Source organism: Saccopteryx leptura, chromosome 5 (assembly GCF_036850995.1).
Source record: "Saccopteryx leptura isolate mSacLep1 chromosome 5, mSacLep1_pri_phased_curated, whole genome shotgun sequence".
In the NCBI taxonomy this organism is placed as follows: domain Eukaryota; kingdom Metazoa; phylum Chordata; class Mammalia; order Chiroptera; family Emballonuridae; genus Saccopteryx; species Saccopteryx leptura.
The window spans coordinates 3,111,986-3,134,940 of NC_089507.1; the positions used below are offsets into that span (position 1 = coordinate 3,111,986).

A 22,955-nucleotide genomic window follows, 5' to 3' on the forward strand; every position below is an offset into this window, starting at 1 on the left:
GCTCGGAGGGGTCTCCTCTGGGTCCTGTGGGAGAGGGGTCGAGGCTACGCCTGTCTTTGGAAATGGCCCCTGCTAGACAGCACCATCAGAATGCTGCCCGCTCTGGCATTTGCAGACAATTTCGGCGGGATTGCTAACTGCTCTCCGGGAAAGCGTCCATTAAAACAAGAGAGTTTAGGCCCTGGCCAGTTGGCTCAGCGGTAGAGCGTCGGCCAGGTGTGTGGAAGTCCCGGGTTCGATTCCCGGCCAGGGCACACAGGAGAAGCGCCCATCTGCTTCTCCACCCCTCCCCCTCTCCTTCCTCTCTGTCTCTCTCTTCCCCTCCCGCAGCCAAGGCTCCATTGGAGCAAAGTTGGCCTGGGCACTGAGGATGGCTCCATGGCCTCTGTCTCAGGTGCTAGAATGGCTCTGGTTGCAACAGAGCGACGCCCCAGATGGGCAGAGCATCGCCCCCTGGTGGGCATGCCGGGTGGATCCCAGTCGGGCGCATGGGGGAGTCTGTCTCTCTGCCTCCCCACTTCTCACTTCAGAAAAATACAAAAAAAAACCCAAAAAACAACAACAAAACCCCCAAGACAGTTCAATAGCGACACACACGCAGCCGGAGGTTCCGGGATGACCCGTCTGCGGTGATTACCGTCACTTTCGGACACAGGACGTGTTTACCCTGCAGGTCATCTGTGTGTTGGAGATCCGGACTCCGGTTTCGGGGGGAGGCCTGAGCAAGGCACACAGCCAGACGGGGCTTCTCCCCTCGTCCCCGGGCGCTGAGCCAAGGGCAGGCGCGGCCAGTCTGAGCGGCCGAGTCCAGGGCGTCGGCGGCTGGGAGGACGGCTGTGCAGATTCACTGGAGCGTCGGCACCGCGGCTGCCCAGGCACTCAGCTCCTGCTCCCACGCAGCCCTTCACATCCGGACGGGTTAGGTCACCATGCCGTCCCCCCTGGCTCCAGCCCTGGGCCAGCCCTCCCTGCGTCCCTCCGCGTGGCGGGCTCAGCGCACACAGCGCTGCTCCGCGAGAGATGTCCTTCCCCGGGGCTCCCGCAGCTCTGCAGGTCTGCGTGTGGCCCGTAACTAACTGCGCATCCTGCGTCCCTGCCGCTGTGGGAAGCGCCTCGGCTTCCACAAGCAGCGGGTGAGTGTCCGAGCCCTTCCGCCCTCTTCTAGGACACCTGCTCTTGGTCCCGGCCAGGAAACCCTCCCCGGCAGGAAGGTCCGAAAGACGCGCTCTGCTTCGTCTTCTCGAAGTTTTACGGGTTTGAAGTCCACTCCGTTATATTTAAAGTTAGCACGGAAAACATGTCTGTAGTGGCCTGATTCTGACTCTTCTACAAATCACTGTCTCTTTTCCCTCATTAGGAAAGAAAAGAGAAGTCGGACAGTGAGGACAGGCGGAGCAAGGGCTTTCTTCCCTCCAGGAACATGTCGGCTCCCCAGCGCCTGTGATGAGGGCTCCGGAGGCCAGCCGCCGCCCGTGGTCCTCAGGTGGCACCTCTCCCTCCCTGTCTGGCATGTCCCTCCTCGCTGTCATCCTCCCGTCGTGGACCTGAGCCCCTTCCATCCTGAGAAAGGCTAAGTTCATCCTCCACGCCCTGACCCATTCCTCCGTGGGCTCCCTTCTGCCCCCCCTGCCCCTGGAACGCCTTCAGCTGTGTCCCCGCCGTTTCTAGCGTGGGACCCGCGTTCCCCCTTCTCTCGGGGAGCTGAGCTCCACCGCCGTGCTTCCTCCGCACCTGCCACCCACCGCCCGCGCCCCTGGCGCCTCTGTGGGGACCTCATGTCATGAGAGGCGGCCTTCCCGCGGGGTTCCCGCATCTGGCTTCCTGCCTGCGGGACTGGGCGCACAGAGGTTCGGCGCTGCGTGGGGAGGCGGGGCGTGTGAAGGAGGAGCACGCCCACTACCCTGGGAGAGCCGTGCACCCTGGAGTGGACACTGCCCCAGCGGCACTGGGCCTGGACGGAGTGTTTCCCCGCCTCTGTGGGTGGGGTGGGCTGTGCTGCTCCATCTCCAGCACCTGGCTGGGGCAAGGCCACGGTTCCTGGCATGGCCTCTGTCTTCAGTCAGTTCGGGGGACTCAAGGAAGCTCGGGGCAGGGCTGGCATGGTCTTGCTGAGAAATCGGCGCCGTCCCAGGGAGACACGCCCATCCCGGCTGCCCGCCCGCCCCAGCCCCGGTGTCAGCATGCGGCCGCCCACTCTGCCTCGGTGAAGGCATGGGTGACCAGGGGCACAAAGACGCCTTCCTGGGAATCTCCGCCTCCCACGGGACAGCCAGGAAAACACCCGGTCAGCTCGGGGTCAGAAACCCCAGGCCGTCACACACGCAGCGGAGGACCTGCCCCAGCTCCCGTGGGCTCTCGTTCTCGGAAAGAAAGGGTATGCATCTCCCTGCTGGTTTCACGCTTTCTTGAAAACACGGCAGGACTTTGGAGTAGGTACAGTGGCTAATTTGTATGAAGAAAATAACCACTTCATTGCTCTCGAATCACCTGACGGTTAGAGTGCCCACCCAGCCGTGTCCGTAGGTGTGAACCCACGGGCTGCGCGGAGCCGTCTCGCCGTGCCTGCAGCCATTGGGAACACCACCATCTGCAGCACAGCAGCTCCGCGGCTACGGCGTGATCACCCGCGTAATTATCTCCTATACCCGACTAATACCACGGCGGGGTTATTTGTGTGTGATGATTTTTTTTTTTTTTTTTTTTGTATTTTTCTGAAGCTGGAAACGGGGAGAGACAGTCAGACAGACTCCCGCATGCGCCCGACCGGGATCCACCCGGCACGCCCACCAGGGGGCGATGTTCTGCCCCTCCGGTTGCAACCAGAGCCACTCTAGCGCCTGGGGCAGAGGCCAAGGAGCCATCCCCAGCGCCCGGGCCATCTTTGCTCCAATGGAGCCTCGCTGTGGGAGGGGAAGAGAGAGACAGAGAGGAAGGAGAGGGGAGGGGTGGAGAAGCAGATGGGTGCTTCTCCTGTGTGCCCTGGCCGGGAATCGAACCCGGGACTTCTGCACGCCAGGCCGACGCTCTACCACTGAACCAATCAGCCAGGGCCTATGTGTGATGATTTATTCATGCTCCTAATCACAGCATCCTTCCACAGGTTGGGACCCAGCACACACAGGGGGACGCTATTCAACTCTTTTAAATGACACAGAAGTCACCTGACAGAAGCTCCCCACCAGGCTGCCCGGAGGTTGCCCCCACATGGAGAGATGGCACAGGTCTGGGGCAAGGGGACTGGGAAGTCACACCCAACACCAAGTTCATGGTGGACGCCTTCCGGCCCAGGACGCACAGCGCATCCTGTGTGAGGACCCTGGTCAGTCTTCTGTCCTGGACTTTGAGACTCACGATGGCCGGACGCTTGGCAGGGCCTTGTTTCTATCGGTGGTGCAGAGGGGCGAGTGCCTGGTGGAGTGGGCTAGGAGGACAGGCCCAGCGCTATGGCCCCTCTGGCCAGCGGGGGAGGAACGGCCACTCCTGAAATGGGGCGTGGAGAGGAATGTGACAAAGGGTAGAACTTCCTAATGCTGAAAACGCCCCACCTCTGGGGGTGGGAGGGGGTCTCGAGCCGACAGTCCTTGCGTTTCTGAGGGAGCCCCCTGTGGCCACAGACCCACAGGCCTCCCTATGGAGAAGGGACAGATGGAGGGAGGGAGGGAGGGCGGGAGGGAGGTGACACTGGTCAGGAACCTGCTGTGGGTGCCTCTCTCCCCTCTGGCCATGCCTGCACAGCCCCTGAAAGGCTAAGGATGCGACAGCAGGTCCTCCGAGTGGCCGCCGTGACAAACCACGAGCTCAGTGGCTGCAAACAGCGCGGACGTGGTGTCGCGCGGCTCTGGAATCAGGAGTCTGACGTGAGCCTCAGGGGGCTAAAGGGAGAGTGCCAGGGGGCTGGCACCTTCCGGAAGCTCGGGGACGGTCTGTCCCTCTGTCCCTGGCCTTGTCCAGCTTCGAGAGGCACCCGCATCCCTTGGCTCGTGGCCCCTTCCTCCATCTGCAAAGTCTCTGTCGGCATTTAGGACAACATCCACGGGATCTGGGGATTAGGATGTGATGACTTTGGGGAGCAGGGGCAGAAGGGGACATTATTCAGCCCACCAGAGTGCACTGGAGATAACAGAGCAACTGAACACCCCTAGGGCCTGCTGTCACCCACCCATCCATCGTTCACAGCGGGAACCAGGACGCCCAGAGACACCCTGGCCCGCGGCGATTTCTATGAATTGCCACCAACATCCCCTAACTGCCACCCAGCCCCTTACACGGCGGTGCTGGAGGGCCGGCAAGGCCAGGAGCCTGCACCCCACCACCCCACCACCCCCAGGTACAGGATCCGGGGCTAGAGCGGGGTCCCTCACCTCCGTCCGGCACGGCCAGAGAGGCACCACCGTGGCGGGCAAGTGAACACTTGTGTTTGAAATACAAACACACACAGGGAACAAAAACACCCCCCTCCCGCCCCCCATGGGTGTGAAGAGTCCTGGCTACTCCCAGGCGGCCAGCAGCCCTCCCTCCCACCTGGCCCCGCTCCGGCCGGAAGCAGCGTCACGCCCGAACCACACTGAACTCACTCCAGCCCCGCGGAAGCCATGCTGGAGCTCGCCCCCCTCCTGACCCCACCCCACACTGTACTGAGGGTTTTCACGTACCCGGCGCTGCGAGTGACAAAGAGCCTTCCGGTCCAGCCACAGGTGCCCGTGAGGTGGTCGCCCTGCGTGGGCCCGGGAGGCAGAGATGGACGCGGTGCCTTGCTGGCCCCGCCCGGAAGCCCCACGTGTTTGGAGAGAACGACGGGAGGTACTCGCGGAAGCCCCCGGCTCACGCACACGTGTGATGCGACACGCCCAGGCCTGGCGCACAGAGCTCTGTGTCCCAGGGGGACGTGGGGCCTCGGGCTGGGCCTGTCGGGGCCTTTCTCCCTTCCACCCGAAGGGGGGGTCCGTCCCTGGAGGGGGCGCTGCTGGGGTTAGGGACGACCCACGTGAAACCCCTGACTCGGAGGGCGGGCGTCTGAGGAGTCGGGGGCCCTCGGGGGCCGGGTGCTCTTCTTTGGGGTCAAGGGGACACTTTGCTCTGTGACACTTTGAGCTTCCCGAAGGCGAGATCTGGATCAATTCATTTCTCCAGCCCGAGCGCCCGGCGGGAGCCATTCCCTCAAAGGCCTCAGCTGAGTGAGCGGAACGGATAAACACACGAATCGATGGGGATCGTGTCCTAACCCTGCTCCTCGCAAGTAAGGAGTCACGCGTCCAGTGTGGGGAGGGGGCCGTGTTGGCGGCTAGGCCGGGGTCCTGAGTTTTAAAGCAGGAGCATTCTTCTAGGTCCTTTGACAAAGGCTTTTGTTGAATGCGTGTGTATGCGTGTGTGTGTTAGAGAGAGAGAAAAGGAGAGAGCACGCACAGTATTTTAGTATTCAGAGCAACACCGATACATCGTGGAGTAAAATAATCCACATAAATATTTAACGTAAATCATGACACTTGAAAGCGACCCCGGGCCTGGGGCCAGCTCCCCCCGGGCCGTGTGAGCACACCCTCTGCCCACCCCTGGTCAGAAACCACTCTAGCCCAGAGCCACGTGGAACTTGCAGACATCCTGGGAAGGCCTAGGGGGGCGTGCCTGGGGACTGTCAGGCCTAGGGTCTCGGGCTGTGCCGTGACACCAGGAGGACACTATGGCCGTGACGCCGGGGCCGGAAGCTCGGGTTATACGCCCAGCGAGACAAAAATAAAAGGGAACTCGTTTTTGTGAGGTGGGTTGCAAAGTGGCCTCTTAAGAAGCCATAAAGTGCCGCCGGGCCTGTAATTGTTGCTGAAGTGGAATCCTAATAGTGTTTGCCTCTTCCTGCAGCACCTGTCCACTCCGCGACAGCAGGGGAGGCAGCCGCCCACACGCTCCTGCAGGTGGCCGCAGACACTGTCCCAGGTCAGACTCCCTCCAGGGTGAAGCCTCCTTGTATGGCCAATTTGGGCCTCCCTCCCTTCCTCCTTCCCTCTCTCCCTGCCTTCCTCTCTTTCTCCTTCTTTTCTATTAATTTCAGAGAGAGAGAAAGGGAGAGAAAGAGAGAGAGAGAAACATGAGTCTGTTGTCCCACTCATTTGTGCCTTCACTGGCTGATTCCTGTCTGTGCCCTGACTGGGGATCGAACCTGCAACCTTGGCATTATCTGTACGACGCTCCAACCAACTTCACCCGGCCAGGGGTCCTTTTCTTATTCCTCCCACGAAAGGGCAGCAGGAGAGGTTCAGTTTTCAGGGCTCCTCCAGAGCCTCCAAGGTTCTGGAAGGTTAGGATTGTTTGCCCCGTTCACCTGTGCACCCTGGGGGCCCTGGCAAGGACCCCAGCACACGGCATCTACTCAATCCACATTGAACGTCTACGCGATTGGACGGGCTCTCTCCCCAGCAGCGAGCACGCAGCCTGGTGCATAGTAGGGCCTCGACCCGCCCCCGCTGAAGGGATGGGAGCTGGGGAGAGAGCCAGACACGCAGAGGCAGAGGGGAGCGGGGTCCTGCCCACGGCGTCTCACCCCCCTCCCAAAGCTGCTGTTCCGTTGGGAGGGGGCCCTGGGAGGGGGCCCGGGAGTCGGGAATGTGAGAGCTGGGAGGGGCTTTGGGGAGCCTGCGGTTGAAGCTCCTTGTCTGTGACCAGGAGGCTGAGGCCCGGGGAGGGACGAGGAGCTGGCTGCCCAGCCGCACGGCTCTGCTGGGGCAGCCACAGCACAGCACAGAGCTGCAGACTTCTAACCTCCACCAGTGGGCTGGGCTGTGCTCACACAGATGTGGGAACCCCAGCTGCTCCCCATACCTTTGCTGAGTGTGACCGGGGGTGCTCCGGTGGCTAGCAGGCCCGGGGTTCCAATCCCGACCCAACGCCAGGCACAGAGAGACAGTCAACACTCTGAGTGCATTGGCGAACGCCTTGCTACCTACCGGCTGGGTGATCTCGGACAAGTCTCCCAGCTTCCTGAGCCTCAACTCTCTCATCTGGGTAACAGGAGTGAGGCTACAAATCCCAAAGTCATACGCAGATAAATGGACATGACTGACATCTGGCCTGTTCCACATAACTGACCACCAGGGGGTGGCTTAGGAACCAAGCCACTAGGAACAAGCAAATAAATTAGTACGATGAGGATGGAACACTGGGCGTCACAGTAAATGGGAAGCTCCTTCCTGGAAGGGTCCCTCCCTGTTCCTAGCCCATTGCACGTGCATTTCCTGAGAACTGGCCGCGTCTGCACAGCCCGGGAGCCCAGCGAGCAGGCGGCAGGCTGCCCTGGCTGTCCTTCCTCCCTAGGTCACCGCTGCAAAAGTTTGAAGCCCAGCCCGAGGTCCCTGGGCCTTCCCTCCACCTTCGCCAGCCCCCGGGGCTTCCCCACCGCTTGCTTGATGTAGTCTCACATCATTTTTATTTTTATATTTTTTTATAACAGTGACAGTGGCTTTTCTGCTTCTAAAAGCATTTAAAACCAGATCAAAGCAAGTTCCACGCCCCCACAACCCCCAAGAGCAGGGCCAGCGCTGGAGAGAGAGCACACCGCCTCCCAGGCCCCGTCCTACGCAGTGCACATGCGCTGGCTTGTGCAATCCTCATTCAGCTGTGACGGCGTCTGTGCACAGACGGGGAAACCGAGGCAGGAGAGTAAAGGTAGTGGCCCACAGCGGTCCCGGTCCTGAGTGCTGAAGGTGGAGCTCAGGCGTCCCTGTGCCCTCAGCTGGGGTGCCTGGACCCGCCGTCTTAGCAGGACCTGTCCCCAGCCCCTCTCGGCACAAGTCCCACAGCTGTTTGGAGAGAAGGGCCTGTGTTTCATTCCGAGACGACTGCTCAGGCGGCCGGGAGCGTCTCCACGAGAGGAGATAGCAGCTGCCTTGCCGGTTAGTCAGGGAAGGAGCTGCCTCTGGGCTCCTGGGACCGCCAACGAACCTGCGCTCACCACGCAGAGAGGCGGGCAGGGCGGGGGCGCAAGGCTAGAGCTGGTCTGGTCAGTTCAGAACCAGCACACGGCCCTATGGCTCCAGAACCAGAGCCGGGCCCCGCCCCCAACGCCGCAGCCAGAGCCACAGAGGTGATGCTCCCAGGCCGCCTGCCCCCCCCCCCACCCGCAGGTGCCCACTGCCTTCCCCTCCCCGGCCCTTCTGCCAGCCACACCCTGGGCCCCAGCACCACAGCCCCCAACACAGGCTTCCCAGTTCTGCCCTTCAGGAAGCTTTCACAGTGTAAAAGTCAAGGAAAGAGACAAAAAAAACACCCGCTTTGGAAAGATGACATCCCATTAAAAAGTGCCACTGGGACCCGTGGGCAGTCCCGCTGAGCAGACCGGCACGGCTCATCCCCGTGGTCACCACTCCACGCCGGGGCTCTGGATCCTGCAGGACCTGCCACGCACAGGCAGCTGCCCACGACTGCTCTGAGCCGTGCCGTCGGCGGTGAGAGCAACCATCAGACCCCGCGTGTCCCCAGCACACCTGCCGGCAACCATGACACCCCTTCCGGGACATTCGCATGTGTGACGTGTGACGGTTTCCCCGGGCTGCACACGGCCCTGGCCGTCCCTTGAAGTCACCCTCAGGGCATGTCTCCGTGCCCGTGGACATGCCTCCTGCGAGGATGCCCCGGGCTCTGTGTTCCCGTCCCAGAAGCCATGACGCTCCGTGCAATCCACGGTTGCCTCACGCATGTCCTACGGGCCCCCAGGTGGCCAGCAGGCCAGCAGGGATTTGCAGAAGGGCCTCTCAGGAACCTGGTGGGGACGGGGCAGCCCTGAGGCAACAAACTGCCCCTCCCCCAGTTAGCAGACGGCGAGGATGGAAACACACTCAGACCAAAAATACAGAGCGCAAAGCTCAGCTGAAAATGCAAAGCCGAACTGAAACCCAATAAACAGAAAAGCCTGCCGCAGAGCGGGGATGCTTATCCCTGCCTGGGAGGACCCCAAACTGGCACGGGAGCCTCGATCCTCACAAGCACCCACACTCCTCCTCTCTGTGCCCAGGGCGCTGCCTCCTGGGGCAGAGACGACGGAGCACCGGCCAGCACACAGCGCCTCTCCCGGAAGGCTCTGTGGGTCACTTAAAACTCGCTCAGCAGAATGCGTGCAGGCGCAGTGGTCTGGGTGACGCCGGAGAGAGAGGCAGACGGGGCAGCAGCGGCCAGCGGCCAGCGTTCCCCGCAGGACCGGCCGTGGTGATGGCGCCCGGGGGAGCACCTACCTTCTTCCTGTTTTTCGGGCAAACGTAGAAGGTGTCGATGATGGTCGTGAAGCCTGGCTGGAGGGTGAGCTTGATGTAGGTCGTCCCGTAGTCCGGTGACCTGGGGGGGACAGGAGCACAGCCGTCAGTGACCTGCCCCTCGAGGGGCAGATGGACCCTGATCCCACACGGCCGGCAGCACGGGCCGCACGTCAGGGTGGGCGCAGCACCCAGACACCCTCCACGCAGTCCTCCCTCGTCCTGTCCCGGCACCGGGCTCCCCTCAGGAACGGCAGCCAGTCCCCCCGCCGAGCTGCCTCCCCTCGGCGGTCCACAGCCGCGCCCTCCCCTCGTTTCTGCCTCTGCTACACCCGCATGCCGCTGCTCATGACGGGCCTCACGCGTGCCTGACGCGTCCAGGTCCTTCCGTCCCTCATTCCTCGACAAACCCTGGCAGACGACCGTGTCACTGCGGCCACCACTCAGATGATCGGAGGACCAGGAGGAGGCTCAGAGGGCAGAGGCTCTCGACCGAAACCCTACACAGAGCTGGAGCCCTGTTTACTCCGGCTCGCTGGGGGGCCTCCGAGCAGCCCGTCTCTGGACCCTGAGCTCCCCTGCCCACCCTGACCACGCACCCACAGGACGGGCACCGGATGTCCAGTGCTGAGTAATCAGACCCGAGCCCCGTGAGGCTGGCTCCCCCCCAGTACGCCGGTGCCCCACCCACGGGCCGCCTCTCCGGTCTGTGCCCTGAGGGCGCTGGGCACCTCCAGAGCTCCGACCCCCAGCCCACAGCGCGAGGGAGGGAGAGAGAAGTCACCAAGGGCGGCTGCACATCTACGCTCGGAAGCGACGGACACAGCAGGTCAGGATGTGGAATTGATTCCACGCGGGAGCTTTAAGTGCCGGCGACCCTGAAACCGACGGTCCTTAGCATCACCCCACGAAAACGCACTGTGACCCCGAGTGCGTCGTGCCGAGGATGCTGTGATGCAGAAGCGTGGGTTCCGGGACGCTTCGAGAGCCTCCCCATCTTCCGACGGGCAGGAACCGAATCCACGGTGGGGACAGGGACGGGGACAGGCGTGAGAAGAGGCTTCCCTCCCCTGTGCCCCCCCTGCAGCCTGTCCACCACCTGATCACTGGTCTCGTCACCGCTGAGACCGGCCTGCAGGGGCCGAGTTCCCAGCTTATGTGAGGGGGAGTCTGCTGGAACCTGGGGGAGCCTGTGCTCCAGGCCTCAGACCCCAGCATCCTGTGGGCCCGTGTCTACCATGTGGCCTCAGCAGCCCCTCCCCCTCCCTGAGCCCATGGGGGGGTGCCCATGCTTCTCAGACTTGCCCAGTGCTGTTGGGGGCCCAGCGGGCAGGCCTAGCACCGCTTCAGGGTAAAGACCCCACCCCCAGAGTATTTAACTCCGCCCCATAATAAACCCTTAGTGGTTTCCACGGGAACACATTTCCCACCCCCTAAATCTTCAAGTGAAACTGAGTCTCACCGGCTCAGGGCTTAGTGTCCACATGGCCCCATGGCCCCAGAGGTCAGGTGCCTCCCAGGCCTCAAGGTCACAGGGTCCCTCCCAGGTCAGGATGGAGCCCTCCCCTCTCCCTCTCCCAGCTCCTGATGCCCTCGGGGGCCCCCCAGGGGCCAGGCCAGGACCCTCGGTGCTCTGACCACCCTGGCCTGGCCTGCCCAGGGAGGACCCACGGGAGAGGACAAGAGAGCCCCCGGAGGTGGGATTAGGAAATGACTTCTTCAAACCTCAGAGAACTGATCTTCTCACGAGTGGAGGCTTGATCCAGACACCCCGCAAAGCCTAGAACCCCAGAAACAACCGGCTGTGTTTACGGCCCGAGGCACAGAAGCGACCCCTGGGCCCCCGGACCCCTCTTCCCCCCCTCACAGGACATCTCTGAGACCTGCCACTGGTTCTGTCTCTGTGTCCCAGACACCCCGGAATCCACTGCCCCTCCCCCGCCCCTCAGCCCACTGCCGGAGGAGCCAGCTGAGACCTGCTCGCCCAGGACACGTGCTGAGGGTCCCTGCCGCAGGGGACGTCCGCCCTGGGCACGCGCCGAGGGTCCCTGCCGCAGGGGACGTCCACCCAGGGCACGCGCCGAGGGTCCCTGCCGCAGGGGACGTCCTCCCAGGGCACGCGCCGAGGGTCCCTGCCGCAGGGGACGTCCTCCCAGGGCACGCGCCGAGGGTCCCTGCCGCAGGGGACGTCCTCCCAGGGCACGCGCCGAGGGTCCCTGCCGCAGGGGACGTCCGCCCTGGGCACGCGCCGAGGGTCCCTGCCGCAGGGGACGTCCGCCCTGGGCACGCGCCGAGGGTCCCTGCCGCAGGGGACGTCCTCCCAGGGCACGCGCCGAGGGTCCCTGCCGCAGGGGACGTCCGCCCTGGGCACGCGCCGAGGGTCCCTGCCGCAGGGGACGTCCGCCCTGGGCACGCGCTGAGGGTCCCTGCCGCAGGGGACGTCCACCCAGGGCACGCGCTGAGGGTCCCTGCCGCAGGGGACGTCCACCCAGGGCACGCGCCGAGGGTCCCTGCCGCAGGGGACGTCCTCCCAGGGCACGCGCCGAGGGTCCCTGCCGCAGGGGACGTCCGCCCAGGGCACGCGCCGAGGGTCCCTGCCGCAGGGGACGTCCTCCCAGGGCACGTGCTGAGGGTCCCTGCCGCAGGGGACGTCCGCCCTGGGCACGCGCTGAGGGTCCCTGCCGCAGGGGACGTCCGCCCTGGGCACGCGCTGAGGGTCCCTGCCGCAGGGGACGTCCGCCCTGGGCACGCGCTGAGGGTCCCTGCCGCAGGGGACGTCCGCCCTGGGCACGCGCCGAGGGTCCCTGCCGCAGGGGACGTCCTCCCAGGGCACGCGCCGAGGGTCCCTGCCGCAGGGGACGTCCTCCCAGGGCACGTGCCGAGGGTCCCTGCCGCAGGGGACGTCCGCCCTGGGCACGCGCCGAGGGTCCCTGCCGCAGGGGACGTCCTCCCAGGGCACGCGCTGAGGGTCCCTGCCGCAGGGGACGTCCGCCCTGGGCCCTGCTGCCCAGAACCCGCATCCTGGGGGGCGAGGGGAGGAGGGTGACAGAGAGTGGACAGCGTTCGGCCGTCAGAGTGCCATCCCAGAGAGTGACAGGAGGGCCCAGGGACAGGGACACAGAGGAGGAAGAAGGGGGGAGAGTGCTGTGTGCCTGGCTGGGAGAAATGCCCCCCACCCCAGACCCTGGGAAAAGGAGCCTCTTTCAAAACCGGGTCTTTGAACATGGAGTCAAGTTAGAAGGGGTCCCACTGGAGGGGGGGGCTCATCCAGGGAGGGGCGTCAGAGAACGGGGAAATTCGGACAGAGACACAGACACAGGGAGGACGTCCCGTGATGGTAGAGGCAGACAGACGAGGGACCAAGGATGGCCGGCTGCCAGCAGACGCTGGGAGAGAGAGGGGCCCCGAGCGGACTGTGCCCCCCGAGCCCCGAGGAGGAACCCGCCCCGCCCACCCCTGGACGCCCTACACGTGTGGGCAAGGAGTGTCTGCTGCTGCGAGCCAGCCAGCGGGGGCGGTGGGACAAGTGACAGAGCCAGCCAGCGGGGGCGGTGGGACAGGTGACAGAGCCAGCCAGCAGGGGCGGTGGGACAGGTGACAGAGCCAGCCAGCAGGGGCGGTGGGACAGGTGACAGAGGCAGGCAGGCGGAGCAGGGACAGGACACCTGTCTGGGAGGTGCAGTCAGAGGACTTGGGATGGGTGAGGTGTTAGGGCATTGGGTCGAGGGAGGAGCCAGAGTGACACCAGGTGACACCGAGCGAGGATGGGGCACTGTTGCCCAGAGGGGACTGAGGGCTGGGGTGTGGGGGCAGGACAGCCCCCCAGGCGGAAGCGTGCTCACCCGGCACCCACCAAGACTGGGAAACAAGACAGGGCTCGAAGATGAGCCAGTTCTCAGCGCGCTTTCCGCTGTGGTGGGGGCACCCGCTAGAGGAGTCCCCTGACCCTGGGAGGCGGGGAGGCTCCGTGAGTCTGGCTTGCTCAGAGCCCGGGGGCTTGGGGGGTCCGGACCCACACCCCACACTGTTACTGATTTGGGGGGCTCCCTAGTCACACGTAAGGTGTGGGCATTGGCTTCTCCTCTGAGGCATCAGAGGGTTGGAATCAGGGGTATCTGGGTTCCCCATCAATAGAAAGGCTAGGGTCACGTGCCCTTAACCAGTGAGCCCCTGCCTGTTACCTGCCCGCCCAGCGTCCCTTGGGAGGCCAGTTCCCGGGGACACCCCTGGCCCAGACCCCATTTTCCTGGAGGGCTGCCAGTGTCTGTATCTCACCCCATCATTCCCCCAGGCTATTTATTTGTTGCTCCAATAAATTCAAATAAGTAAGTCTGGCAGCGACGGTGTCTGTATCACGAAGACTTATTCCAAAAAACGGAGCCGGATACTGACCGTCGGTTTCGCCCTGTCTTGGCGTCTCCCTGCCTCTCCCCGTGTGCCGGGGGCTGCGGGGGGCCTGAGGTGAGCATCCCGCTCTCAGAGCATGTGACGGCCCTGCTGCAAACCCGGGGTGACCTGTGGGGGGACGTGCTGGACGCCTGGTGACGGATGGCCTTGTCGGTCCCATGGGAACACGGTCAGAGGAACCCAACGACTCCAGCAGGTGGCTCCCGGCCCGCGTCTGTGGGCACAGAGATGGGGGTGGCGAGGCAGAGTGGGAGGGGCCCCGGAAAGCACGCACCCGGAGAGAGAAGGGGGTCTGGGTGGTGCACGGAGTGGCGTCTCCCTGCAGGAAGGACGACGACAGCCATGTTCCCAGGCTGACCGTCTCTGTGAGCTCTGAAGCTCCCCGTCCGTCCACGGCACTGAGAACACCTGCCGACCTTTTCCTGAGTGTCTGCAGTCCTGCGCGGGCAGCGGGACTCGACCAGACAAGATAACACGGAGCGAGCGAGGAGGTAGGAAGAGGGGAGAGATCCAGGCTGGATGGGGTGGGGGTGGGCTTAAGTTGGGGCTTCAGGGTTGCCGTAGCAAACGCTGAAAACAGGGGCTTCAAGCAACAGGGCCATATCCTCTCAAAGCCCTGGAGGCCAGAAGTCTCAAGTCCGAGTGCAGGCAGGGCCATGCTCCCTCGGGGGGCTCCAGGGCAGGACCCTGGCAGCCTCTCCCAGCTCCTGGGGGCTCCCAGCACTCCTGGGCCTGTGGCCACATCACAGGTCCCCAACACGGCTTCTCCCTATGTCCGTGTCCACATCTCCATCTGGTTGGCCGGCCCCAAATCCAGAATGACTTCCGATCAATCCTTAACGAGTTACATCTGCAAAGACCCTGTATCCCAAAGGGTCCTATTCTGAGGCTCTGGGTGGACTTGCATTTGGAGGGGACACTATTCTACTCACAAAAGGCCACCTATCCCAGACGAGGGTAACTCCAAATTAAATACCTTACATGTCCTGATTCTTGTTTTAAATCCCCAGGGTGCCACTCCTGGATTGAATGCCACCTCCTCCCAAAGTTCACACCGATCACCAGGTCAGCGTGGGGACAGCGGTCACCAGGGCCACCCAGGAACCACAGCTGGCACCCAGTGCTGTCTGGATTCCTACGGAGGTTCTCCCGGTACCAGACCCGGAGCTGTGTGACCTCAGGGGAGCGGGCAGCCCCACGCTGAAAATGCGGGGATTGGATTCGATTTCGTCTAAGCTCCGGCACTAGCAAGTGACCCCTGAACCTGCCTGCTGGGGACAGAGTCAAAATTCCTTTGAGCGCTCAGGTGTCCAGAAGGGGACAGAGCAGAGAGGGGGGAGGGAGGGGGGAGGGAGAAAGAGAGGGAGAGAAACAGTGGTCACTGCGGCCTCCGCTGTGCCCCCGCCCCCTTCCTAGCACTCAATACCCACACCACCTCCAAGCTCCTCTAACTGCGTTCGGCAACTTGGAAAGCGATCCTTCCGATCCACCTTTATTCAGATTAAAAATAAGAGAACCGGACTCTAGAAGCGGGCGAACAGGAACAAAGAAGGCAAGCTCCGCTGGGAAATCGCTGTTTGCAAACAGGCTGCTTCACAGCCCACTGTTTGTACAGACTCACTTTTAAAAAAAATGAGTTGATGAAACCATTTTCACGCTCCATAATTATTTCTTTCGTGGGGACATGTGCTCAGCTCCTGCCCCCCCCCCACCTGCCCCCTCTCCTGGGCAGATGAGCCTGTCTCCCTGTCTCCCCCTGGCGACCTTGGAGAAGACACAGAGGTAACAGGTGGTGCCTGCCTCTGCAGCCGGTGCACCTGCACGCAAGGCCTGGGCCTCTGTGAGACTCGGTTTCTCTGTCTGCACAAGGGGCGAGACCCCAGATACCGTGGTGGGGTGAGAGTCGGGGTGAGGGGCGCAGGTGGAGTGGGGCTGACAGTCACAGGCGGGGGCACAGTCTCTGCGTCACTGTGCCGCCCGAGGGGCGCTGACGTCACACCAACCGCTTCCGGTGGGCCTGCGTGCAGCCAGGGGCGCGGTGTTTGTGCGCATGCGCCCTAAGGACCCCACTTCCGGGACAGGCCCGTGGTCTGCACCTGGTGGTCCGCAGAGCGTCAGGAGCACAGCCCACAGCCGCTCCCGAGATCAGAATCACCACCAGCACATGACACGGGGCGCGGGGTGGGTGGGGGGACCTGAGGCCCCAGCAGGAGTGAGGAGGCTTTGATCCACTGCCCGATGCACCTGGTGGTCGGCAGAGCGTCAGGAGCACAGCCCACAGCCGCTCCCGAGATCAGAATCACCGCCAGCACGTGACACGGGGCGCGGGGTTGGGGGGGACCTGAGGCCCCAGCCTGGGAAAGGACCCATACAGACCCCCATGAGATCCAATGGCAGGGCCGGGACACGCACTGGTCACCCGGGTGTCCACCGCGCGCTCCCACACAGAGAGGGTGAAGAGCGCCAGGGACGTGTTTTCCCAGCTGAGGCGGGTCCTGAGCTCCGGTCGCGCTCCGAGTAGGTCCACGGCGGCGTGAGATGCGGACAGCACGCAGGACCACGCGGGCGCGTAGGGACAGAGGGCGCCACAGGAGCAGGAATGAGGAGGCTTTGATCCACTGCCCGACCGGCCCCAAGACCTTCTCGGGAGCAGCCAACAGAAGAGAGAGACAGGCGGCACGGGGCACGTCACGTCGTTCAAGAAGTTTCCGGAACAGGGCTTGAGTTTCTGAGTGGGGAGTGGGAGATGGACTCGGGCGAGGCGGGCGAGCTCGTCACCCAAAGGGAACCAGGGAACCAGGCCTGGAGCGGGTCTGTCTCGGGCCGGCCTGCAGCCGGTGGGTTCTTGACTCCGTGCAGGAAAGAGTCCCGGTGACTCTGAGAGGACGTTTATTACAGTTGGGGACAGTGGGACCAGGACGGGCTTCGGGCAGAAGCAGCAGCAGCAGAGAGCCAGGGCGGGGCTGCTGCCTACTCGCTGGGAAGTCGGAGGGAAGGGGGCCTTGGACACGGGTTCAGGGGTGAGCCTGGGACGAGCTGCCGCTGCCCCCTGCTCCTGGGGTACACGTCTCATGGTGGTGGGGGTGACCCTCAGAGTTTAGGAGAGAGGAAGTAAAAAGATCCTGCCCGAGAAAAAGCATGAGCAGGCTCTAGACTGGCCTCCTTTGTCCTGCGGGTTTTTATCTCTCTTTAGCTGGCGGGAATCCTGGGGGAGGTGTCCAGGCAGGGTCTTCACAGAGTAGTCATCAGTATTCCGGGTGTGTCCTCCGACGTGTTGATTCATCGGAACGCGAGTGAGCGCGTCGGGGAGCTCGGGGCCACCGTCTGGTCAGCGTCACTGCTCCGCCTCCATCCCGGGTCTGTCTGGCTCTAATTGGGTTCTTGTTGTCTGTCCCCCTGACCTCATCCGTCCTTGGGCGCGTCTGGCACAAACGACACTAACTGGGCCTCTCTCCTCTGTCTCCCTGACCAGGGTGATTCAAGCGGTTTCCTCTCTGGTTAGGGAGCAGCGCTGTAAACAGCTTGCTCTCAGGTGTCCTTGGTTGGGGAGGGCAAGGTCTTGCGATTCGCTGGCTGCATGGGAATTGGTCACATCGTTTGGCCTTGTTTAATTATCTTGTCTCAGTTTCCCCATTCCGCTTGCCCGGGAGTTATCCTACCTTCGTACTATCCTGCCTCAAGCTGAAGGAAGAAATCACGGACCTGAGAGAGGGGTTGCCCCCACTGTGGGTGGGGGGGGAGAGGGGCCCGGACTTGCTGAGACACGCTGACACCTTCTCACGTGAGGGGTCACGGTCCCATTGCACAGGTGCGGAAACCGAGGCTCAGGAGCATGCAGTGATGTGCCCAGGACCCCCTGGCAACTACAGGAAACTCAGCTGAAGGCCAGGCTGTTGGGCGCTGAGTCCGTGCTCTCTGCTCTGCAGCGGGCTGTGACCGAGGGACGGTGCGCTGGTGTCCCTGGCGGTGCACGCAGGGCGTGGCATCCTCCCACCACGCCGGGCCTTCCTGACTCCGTGTCCCACTCTAGCAGCATCTGGTGAGCGATGCTCTCTAACGGGTCGGCCACTGGACACTGACCACAGCCCATCCCAACTCAGGGAGCCCTGTTATTATGAGTTTACCCACGCAGCCTGGGGCAGGGGCTACCCAGCACAGAGGTAAACACCTGCGGACCCCTGGGCAGTCCTGGGAGGCCTTGCAGAGAAGCCAGGAGGGGAAGGAGGAGGAGGCAGGCACTGGACCCTGGCCCACTGGGGTGGCGGCTGTTTCAGGAGGCGCCCCCGATGGGCACCCCCACTGCAGGGCAGAGGCGGCCCGGGCAGCAGCAGGGAGGGACCGTGGACACGAGTCCCTGGCAGAGGGGAAGGGCGGCTGAGGCCCAGAGCCACGGGCGAGCCAGCCCAGGCGGACAGACCCTTCGAGCCAGCCCAGGCGGACACAGACCCCTTGAGCACCCTCACCCTGCCCAGCCGGCCGTGCCGTGTGGAGGCTGCTCCCGGCCGGGATTAAGCCTCTGGTGGGAAAGTTTCTCTATCTCATCTCCATCCCGACTACGACTGCTGTGCAGAGGAGGAAACGGAGATGCCGCGAGTGAAGGCACCTCCCGGGCTCTCTGCATCGACCTGGGGTCTAAACTGTCCACGCTCCACAGACCGCCAGCTCCGTGGACGGAAGGGGACACTGTGGTTCTGCCGGGTTTATTTCTGGAGAGTTCAAGATGACCCGAGGTGGGCCCTTTGCAATAAATGGCTCTTTTCCCAACTGGGGTGGGGTGGGGGGGTCTTTAGAATTGGTTTATAACCAGTGGGGCCACATGAGGCCCGTGTCCCTGGTCATTCTCCTGGAGTGGACAGAGCTGCCCGCTGCTCACCTTGGCACACGAGGCCTCGTCCACCTCCAGCTCATGTCCCTGCTTTTGCAGTCACTCTGCAAGCCAGGCGCACTCCCAAGGGCCACGGTGGGGTGCCAAGCCGTCCCCAGCCCACATGGACCAGCCGGGCCATGAGCAGTGGGGGGTGCCGGGAGGGAGGAGCAGGGGCTCCCCCAGACCCCTTACGGGCTGCGGGTCAAGCCCACCGCTGCACGGACACCGTGTCGGGGCCCGCTGAGAAGCAAGCCGGGGACCAGCCAGGATGCTACCGTGCCCTCTGGGTTATGAGGGGGGAGTTGTGTCTGATGGGGAGCTGGAAGGGCCAGGCTGGGTTCACGCCCAGGTGGCGGCCAGGCTCTGGTGACCCTGAGTGGGTGGGGGTGCAGAGAGACCGGAGGAAGGGGTGTGGCTCACCATGGGGGCTGTCGGGAGGGACCTACCTGCACACCTAGGAACGGGTCACTGCCCGGGGACAGGCCCTGCCAGGCTCCAACTTCTTCCTGCCGCTGCCCGGAATGTGGCACGCGGGGGCACCCATGCTCCGCAGAACCAATGATTCGGGAGCGTGCCAGGCCCCTTGAAAGCCCAGGCTGTCATTGCACATCGGCAGCACCCACACAGAAGAAGAGAAATAATAACAGGAACAGACTCGTTTCGGACACATGCCGCAGCTCTGATGGCCACACAGCCCAGCAGGGGCCTCCCTGTGGGAGTGTGTGGGCTGGGAACTCCAGCAAGCAGGCTGAGCTACAGTCAGGGAGGTCAGGCCTGGCATCAAAGCCATCCCGGGGCTGGGCCAGGTTGACCTGGAATGAGTATCCCTCAGAAAAATTCCTGAAATTTAGCAATCTGCAAACAATAAAATTCCCTTCCAACTCCTCCTCCACTCTTCCTGGAACCATTTTAAAAAAAATAATGGAACAATAACAGCAGAAAAGAGCTACAAACTAACAAGAAGAAAAGAATGTTGTGCATCGCAAATGCACCTTCCTTCTTATGTGTTGCTATTACAACCCCCGCTTTAGAAACAACGTCTCCATTGCTTTAGCACACCCTGGATCAACTCCCAGGACCTGCACCTCCATGATGCTCTAAACTTCGGTGTGGCTTTTTTTTCTCTTTTTTAAATGTGTTCTTAGATCCAAGAATCTCTTCCAGCTCAGTATTTTAAAAATGAGACTCCTCATATATTCCTAGGGGGGGTCCGGGCACCAAACTGGAACATTTTTAATGCCAATTCCCAGATGCTAGAACCTGAGACTCACACCGGCTTTCTGAGAAGCCGTTAACTCTCCACGCGGCTTCTGCCAAAGGCGGCAGGGATGATGTATCGGGAGGTTTCAAGAAGAGGAAGAGTGGAAGGAAGGAGACAGCAGGGGAGGAGAGCTGGGTGGTCTGGAGGGGAACCCTGTTTTTCAGGGTTGAGAGGACTATTTCAATACCAAGTAGGAAAACTAAGTAAGCCGTTAAGACACAGCGACCACAAGGCCCATCCCAGTACAAGATCAAAGAAGTGCTCTAAGCATTCGGGACTTCTGGTTGACATTTTTTCAAAGGCAGAAAGTTCACAGACACAACAAAGGTTGATTCAATGACAAAGCTGAATAGCTAAGGCCAAGACCTACAGATCTGCATTCCCAAACCGTTTCCTCCCTCAAAGAGGCAGGCCACACCCACACCTGGTTTCCTCTGGCACCTGGCCTCTCATTTGTCCCAGGAGGTCCCAGGACAGCCCCCGCCCCCAGGGTTGACGTTGGGAGATCCGGCTGGCAGACGCCTCTACCTCTATCCTTTTCTGATGTTGAACCCTGGACAAATCAGGCAAATTCTCCTGAGATTTACCTTGTGTGTCTCTGATATCAGGTGGTACTCATATTGATAATGACAGTAACGCACCATTCGGCGTCATTTCTCCCCCGGTGCCAACGTCCACGCTAAGTGCTTTGTATGAACTTAACCCTCCCAACACCCTACAAGGTAAGGGTGAGCCGCTGCACCCCACTCCTCAGAGGGGGAGATGGGCCACAGAGAGGTCAAATCATAGGTGAAGGAACTGCGTCTGACCGCTGGCCAGCTGGCTCTGAGCCCACGAACGTCACCCCCACCACACGCATCCCCCACATGCACCAGCGGCCACTTCCCAGAGGGCATGGTTTGGGGGAAGAGACCTCTCCAGTCGGTACCTCCCGATGTGGAAGCAGGGGGGGACCCACCTGGGGCCAGGACCCCCCCGAGAGGGCCGAGGCTCCGTGGGAATTGGGGATTTCCCTCTGAGGCCCGGCTAGGGCAGGAGAGGAACACGGAGGCCTGGTGCCTCCAGGGGCCGCCGACCTGCTGCGCTCACGCACTGCTGTGGGGCTCTGTCATCGTCTGCTGCACGAGGACAGGACCTGCCACCAGGACCACGGGTGCCACCAGGTCCGCCCACAGCCTGTGTTTCAAAGCTGTTCGAACCCTGAAAGTGGTGCCAGCCAGGGGCCCCAAGTTCTCTCTGTTCCTGCCACCGACCCTCATTTCCTCATCGCCCAGATTATGCAAACCCCCCTCTGAGCAGTCCCCAGAGTGTGTCTAGCCCCGTCAGAGTAAAGCCAGCGTCCCTGCAGTGGAAGGCCCTGGAGAGCGCACAGAGTGAGTGCCCAGCAGCTCCCTGTTTTGCACAGGAGGAAAACAGGGCTCAGTGAGGAGCCCCGTACCCGTGGGGGAGCCTTCGGAAGGTGCAGAGGCCTGCTGACCCTCCCCATGTCCCCACGAGCTCCCCTCATTCTCCTCTGCACGCCCACAGCGCCCTGCAACACCTGTTTCACCACGGGTGGATTTTCTGCTCCCTGGATCCACCTCAGAGGCCAGGACTGTGTGTGGACAGCTCTCTGCATGTAGTGAGGCCAGTCAATGTTGGTTGAGTGCATGAATGCAGGAATGCATGAATGCATGAATGCAGGAATGAATGAATGAATGAATGCAGGAATGAATGAATGCATGAATGCATGAATACAGGAATGAATAAGTGAATGAATGAATGAATGAATGCAGGAATGAATGAATGAATGAATGCAGGAATGAATGAATGAATGCAGGAATGCATGAATGCAGGAACGAATAAGTGAATGACAGTTCTCACCCAGACACACGGTCACAGGCATTGCTGAGGCCCTGCATGAGCTCTCACAGGCCCAGAGAAGGGCAGGTAATCTCTTGCTCAAGGTCACACAGCAGCCGGAATACCTGAGGGCAGTGCCTTTGACTGAGGCCTCCTGGCCCAAGGTCAGTGCTCCTTTATCCAGGCTGTTCTGTCCGTCTTAGGCAGATACTCAAGTCTAACAGCTGCAGGGCAGATGCTGAAGTCATCCCCCCACTGTGACCGGCACTCAGGAAGACAGAACGGAACTGAACCGCTCACACCTTCAACACCTGAGGTTTCTTCAAACTGCATCAGCTGAACGTGTGGGCCGATGACAAGCACTGAGACAAGGGTTCCCTCTGCTGAGCCCGGGAAGTTTGCAGCAGCAGCAGTGGCTGCCCCCCTCCCCCCCTGCCCCCAGCAGCCCCTGGGAGTCGGCAGAACAGACAGTCTGGGGGCTGACACAAGGGCTTTGGGAACATGAGTGGCTCAGCTGATACTACACAGCGAGGCGGGCCCTGCAGCGTTCTGGGACCCACTCCAGGCCCTTCCGGGCCCAGCAGGTGGCAAGCCCTGGGGAGTGCCACACCACCCCCTGGCCAGCTTTCTACAGACCCTCCACAGGGACAGCATTATGCCACGAGGGCCCTCTGCAGGCGGCCCATGTCACACTCTCTTGGGGGGGCTTAGTGACAGGCTGACACTCAGCCTACCAGACCTCAGGTGTCCCTTCTGTACCATGTGACCCACCTCCCAGCAGGGCTGTTGGGGAGTTAAGTGAGGTGACAGTCGTGGACCCCAGCACAGCAGCTGGCCGGGGCCCAGACAGTCCCTTCCTCCACCTCTGCTCCCTGCCCCCCCCCCCCGGAAGCAGATGTTTGGTGACTGTGCAGAAAGGGGTTGACTCAGCAGGCCTGGGCTGTCCAAACCCTACACATTCCAAAGACAAGTCTGGCCCCTGACCAGCTCCAGGAAGGTTACCTCTAAGCCCTGAAAGGTCCTGCATATTATTACGAGTGTCTTTGGTTCCGGAGGCGTCGGGCCAACCAGACAGGCTATGCTAACGTGATTGATGGCAGGGTCTTGGGTCAGCCAGTTGGCATGAGCTGTACCACTAGAGAGGATGGAGATGCAGGTCAGCCGCGAGGCTACATGACCAACCCCCAGTAAAAACTCTGGGCACCAACCCTCCGGTGAGTGTCCCTGGCTGACAACACTGCCTATGCGCTGTCACACGTCACTGCACCTGTCTGCCTTCCCGGGTACCCACACGTCACTGCGCCTGTCTGCCTTCCCGGGTACCCGCACGTCACTGCGCCTGTCC

The 22,955-nt window shown here is 62.1% G+C and overlaps 1 protein-coding gene across 1 annotated transcript in view; it reads right to left on the bottom strand.

The window, feature by feature from the left end:
* The window catches only part of SORCS2 (sortilin related VPS10 domain containing receptor 2), a 352,373-nt gene that overhangs the window by 93,867 nt on the left and 235,551 nt on the right, over positions 1–22,955 (bottom strand). Inside the window, exon 3 of the mRNA XM_066385291.1 lies at positions 9,216–9,315. Within this exon, the coding sequence (XP_066241388.1) occupies positions 9,216–9,315 (100 nt within the window). The remainder of the gene's footprint in view (positions 1–9,215; positions 9,316–22,955) is intronic.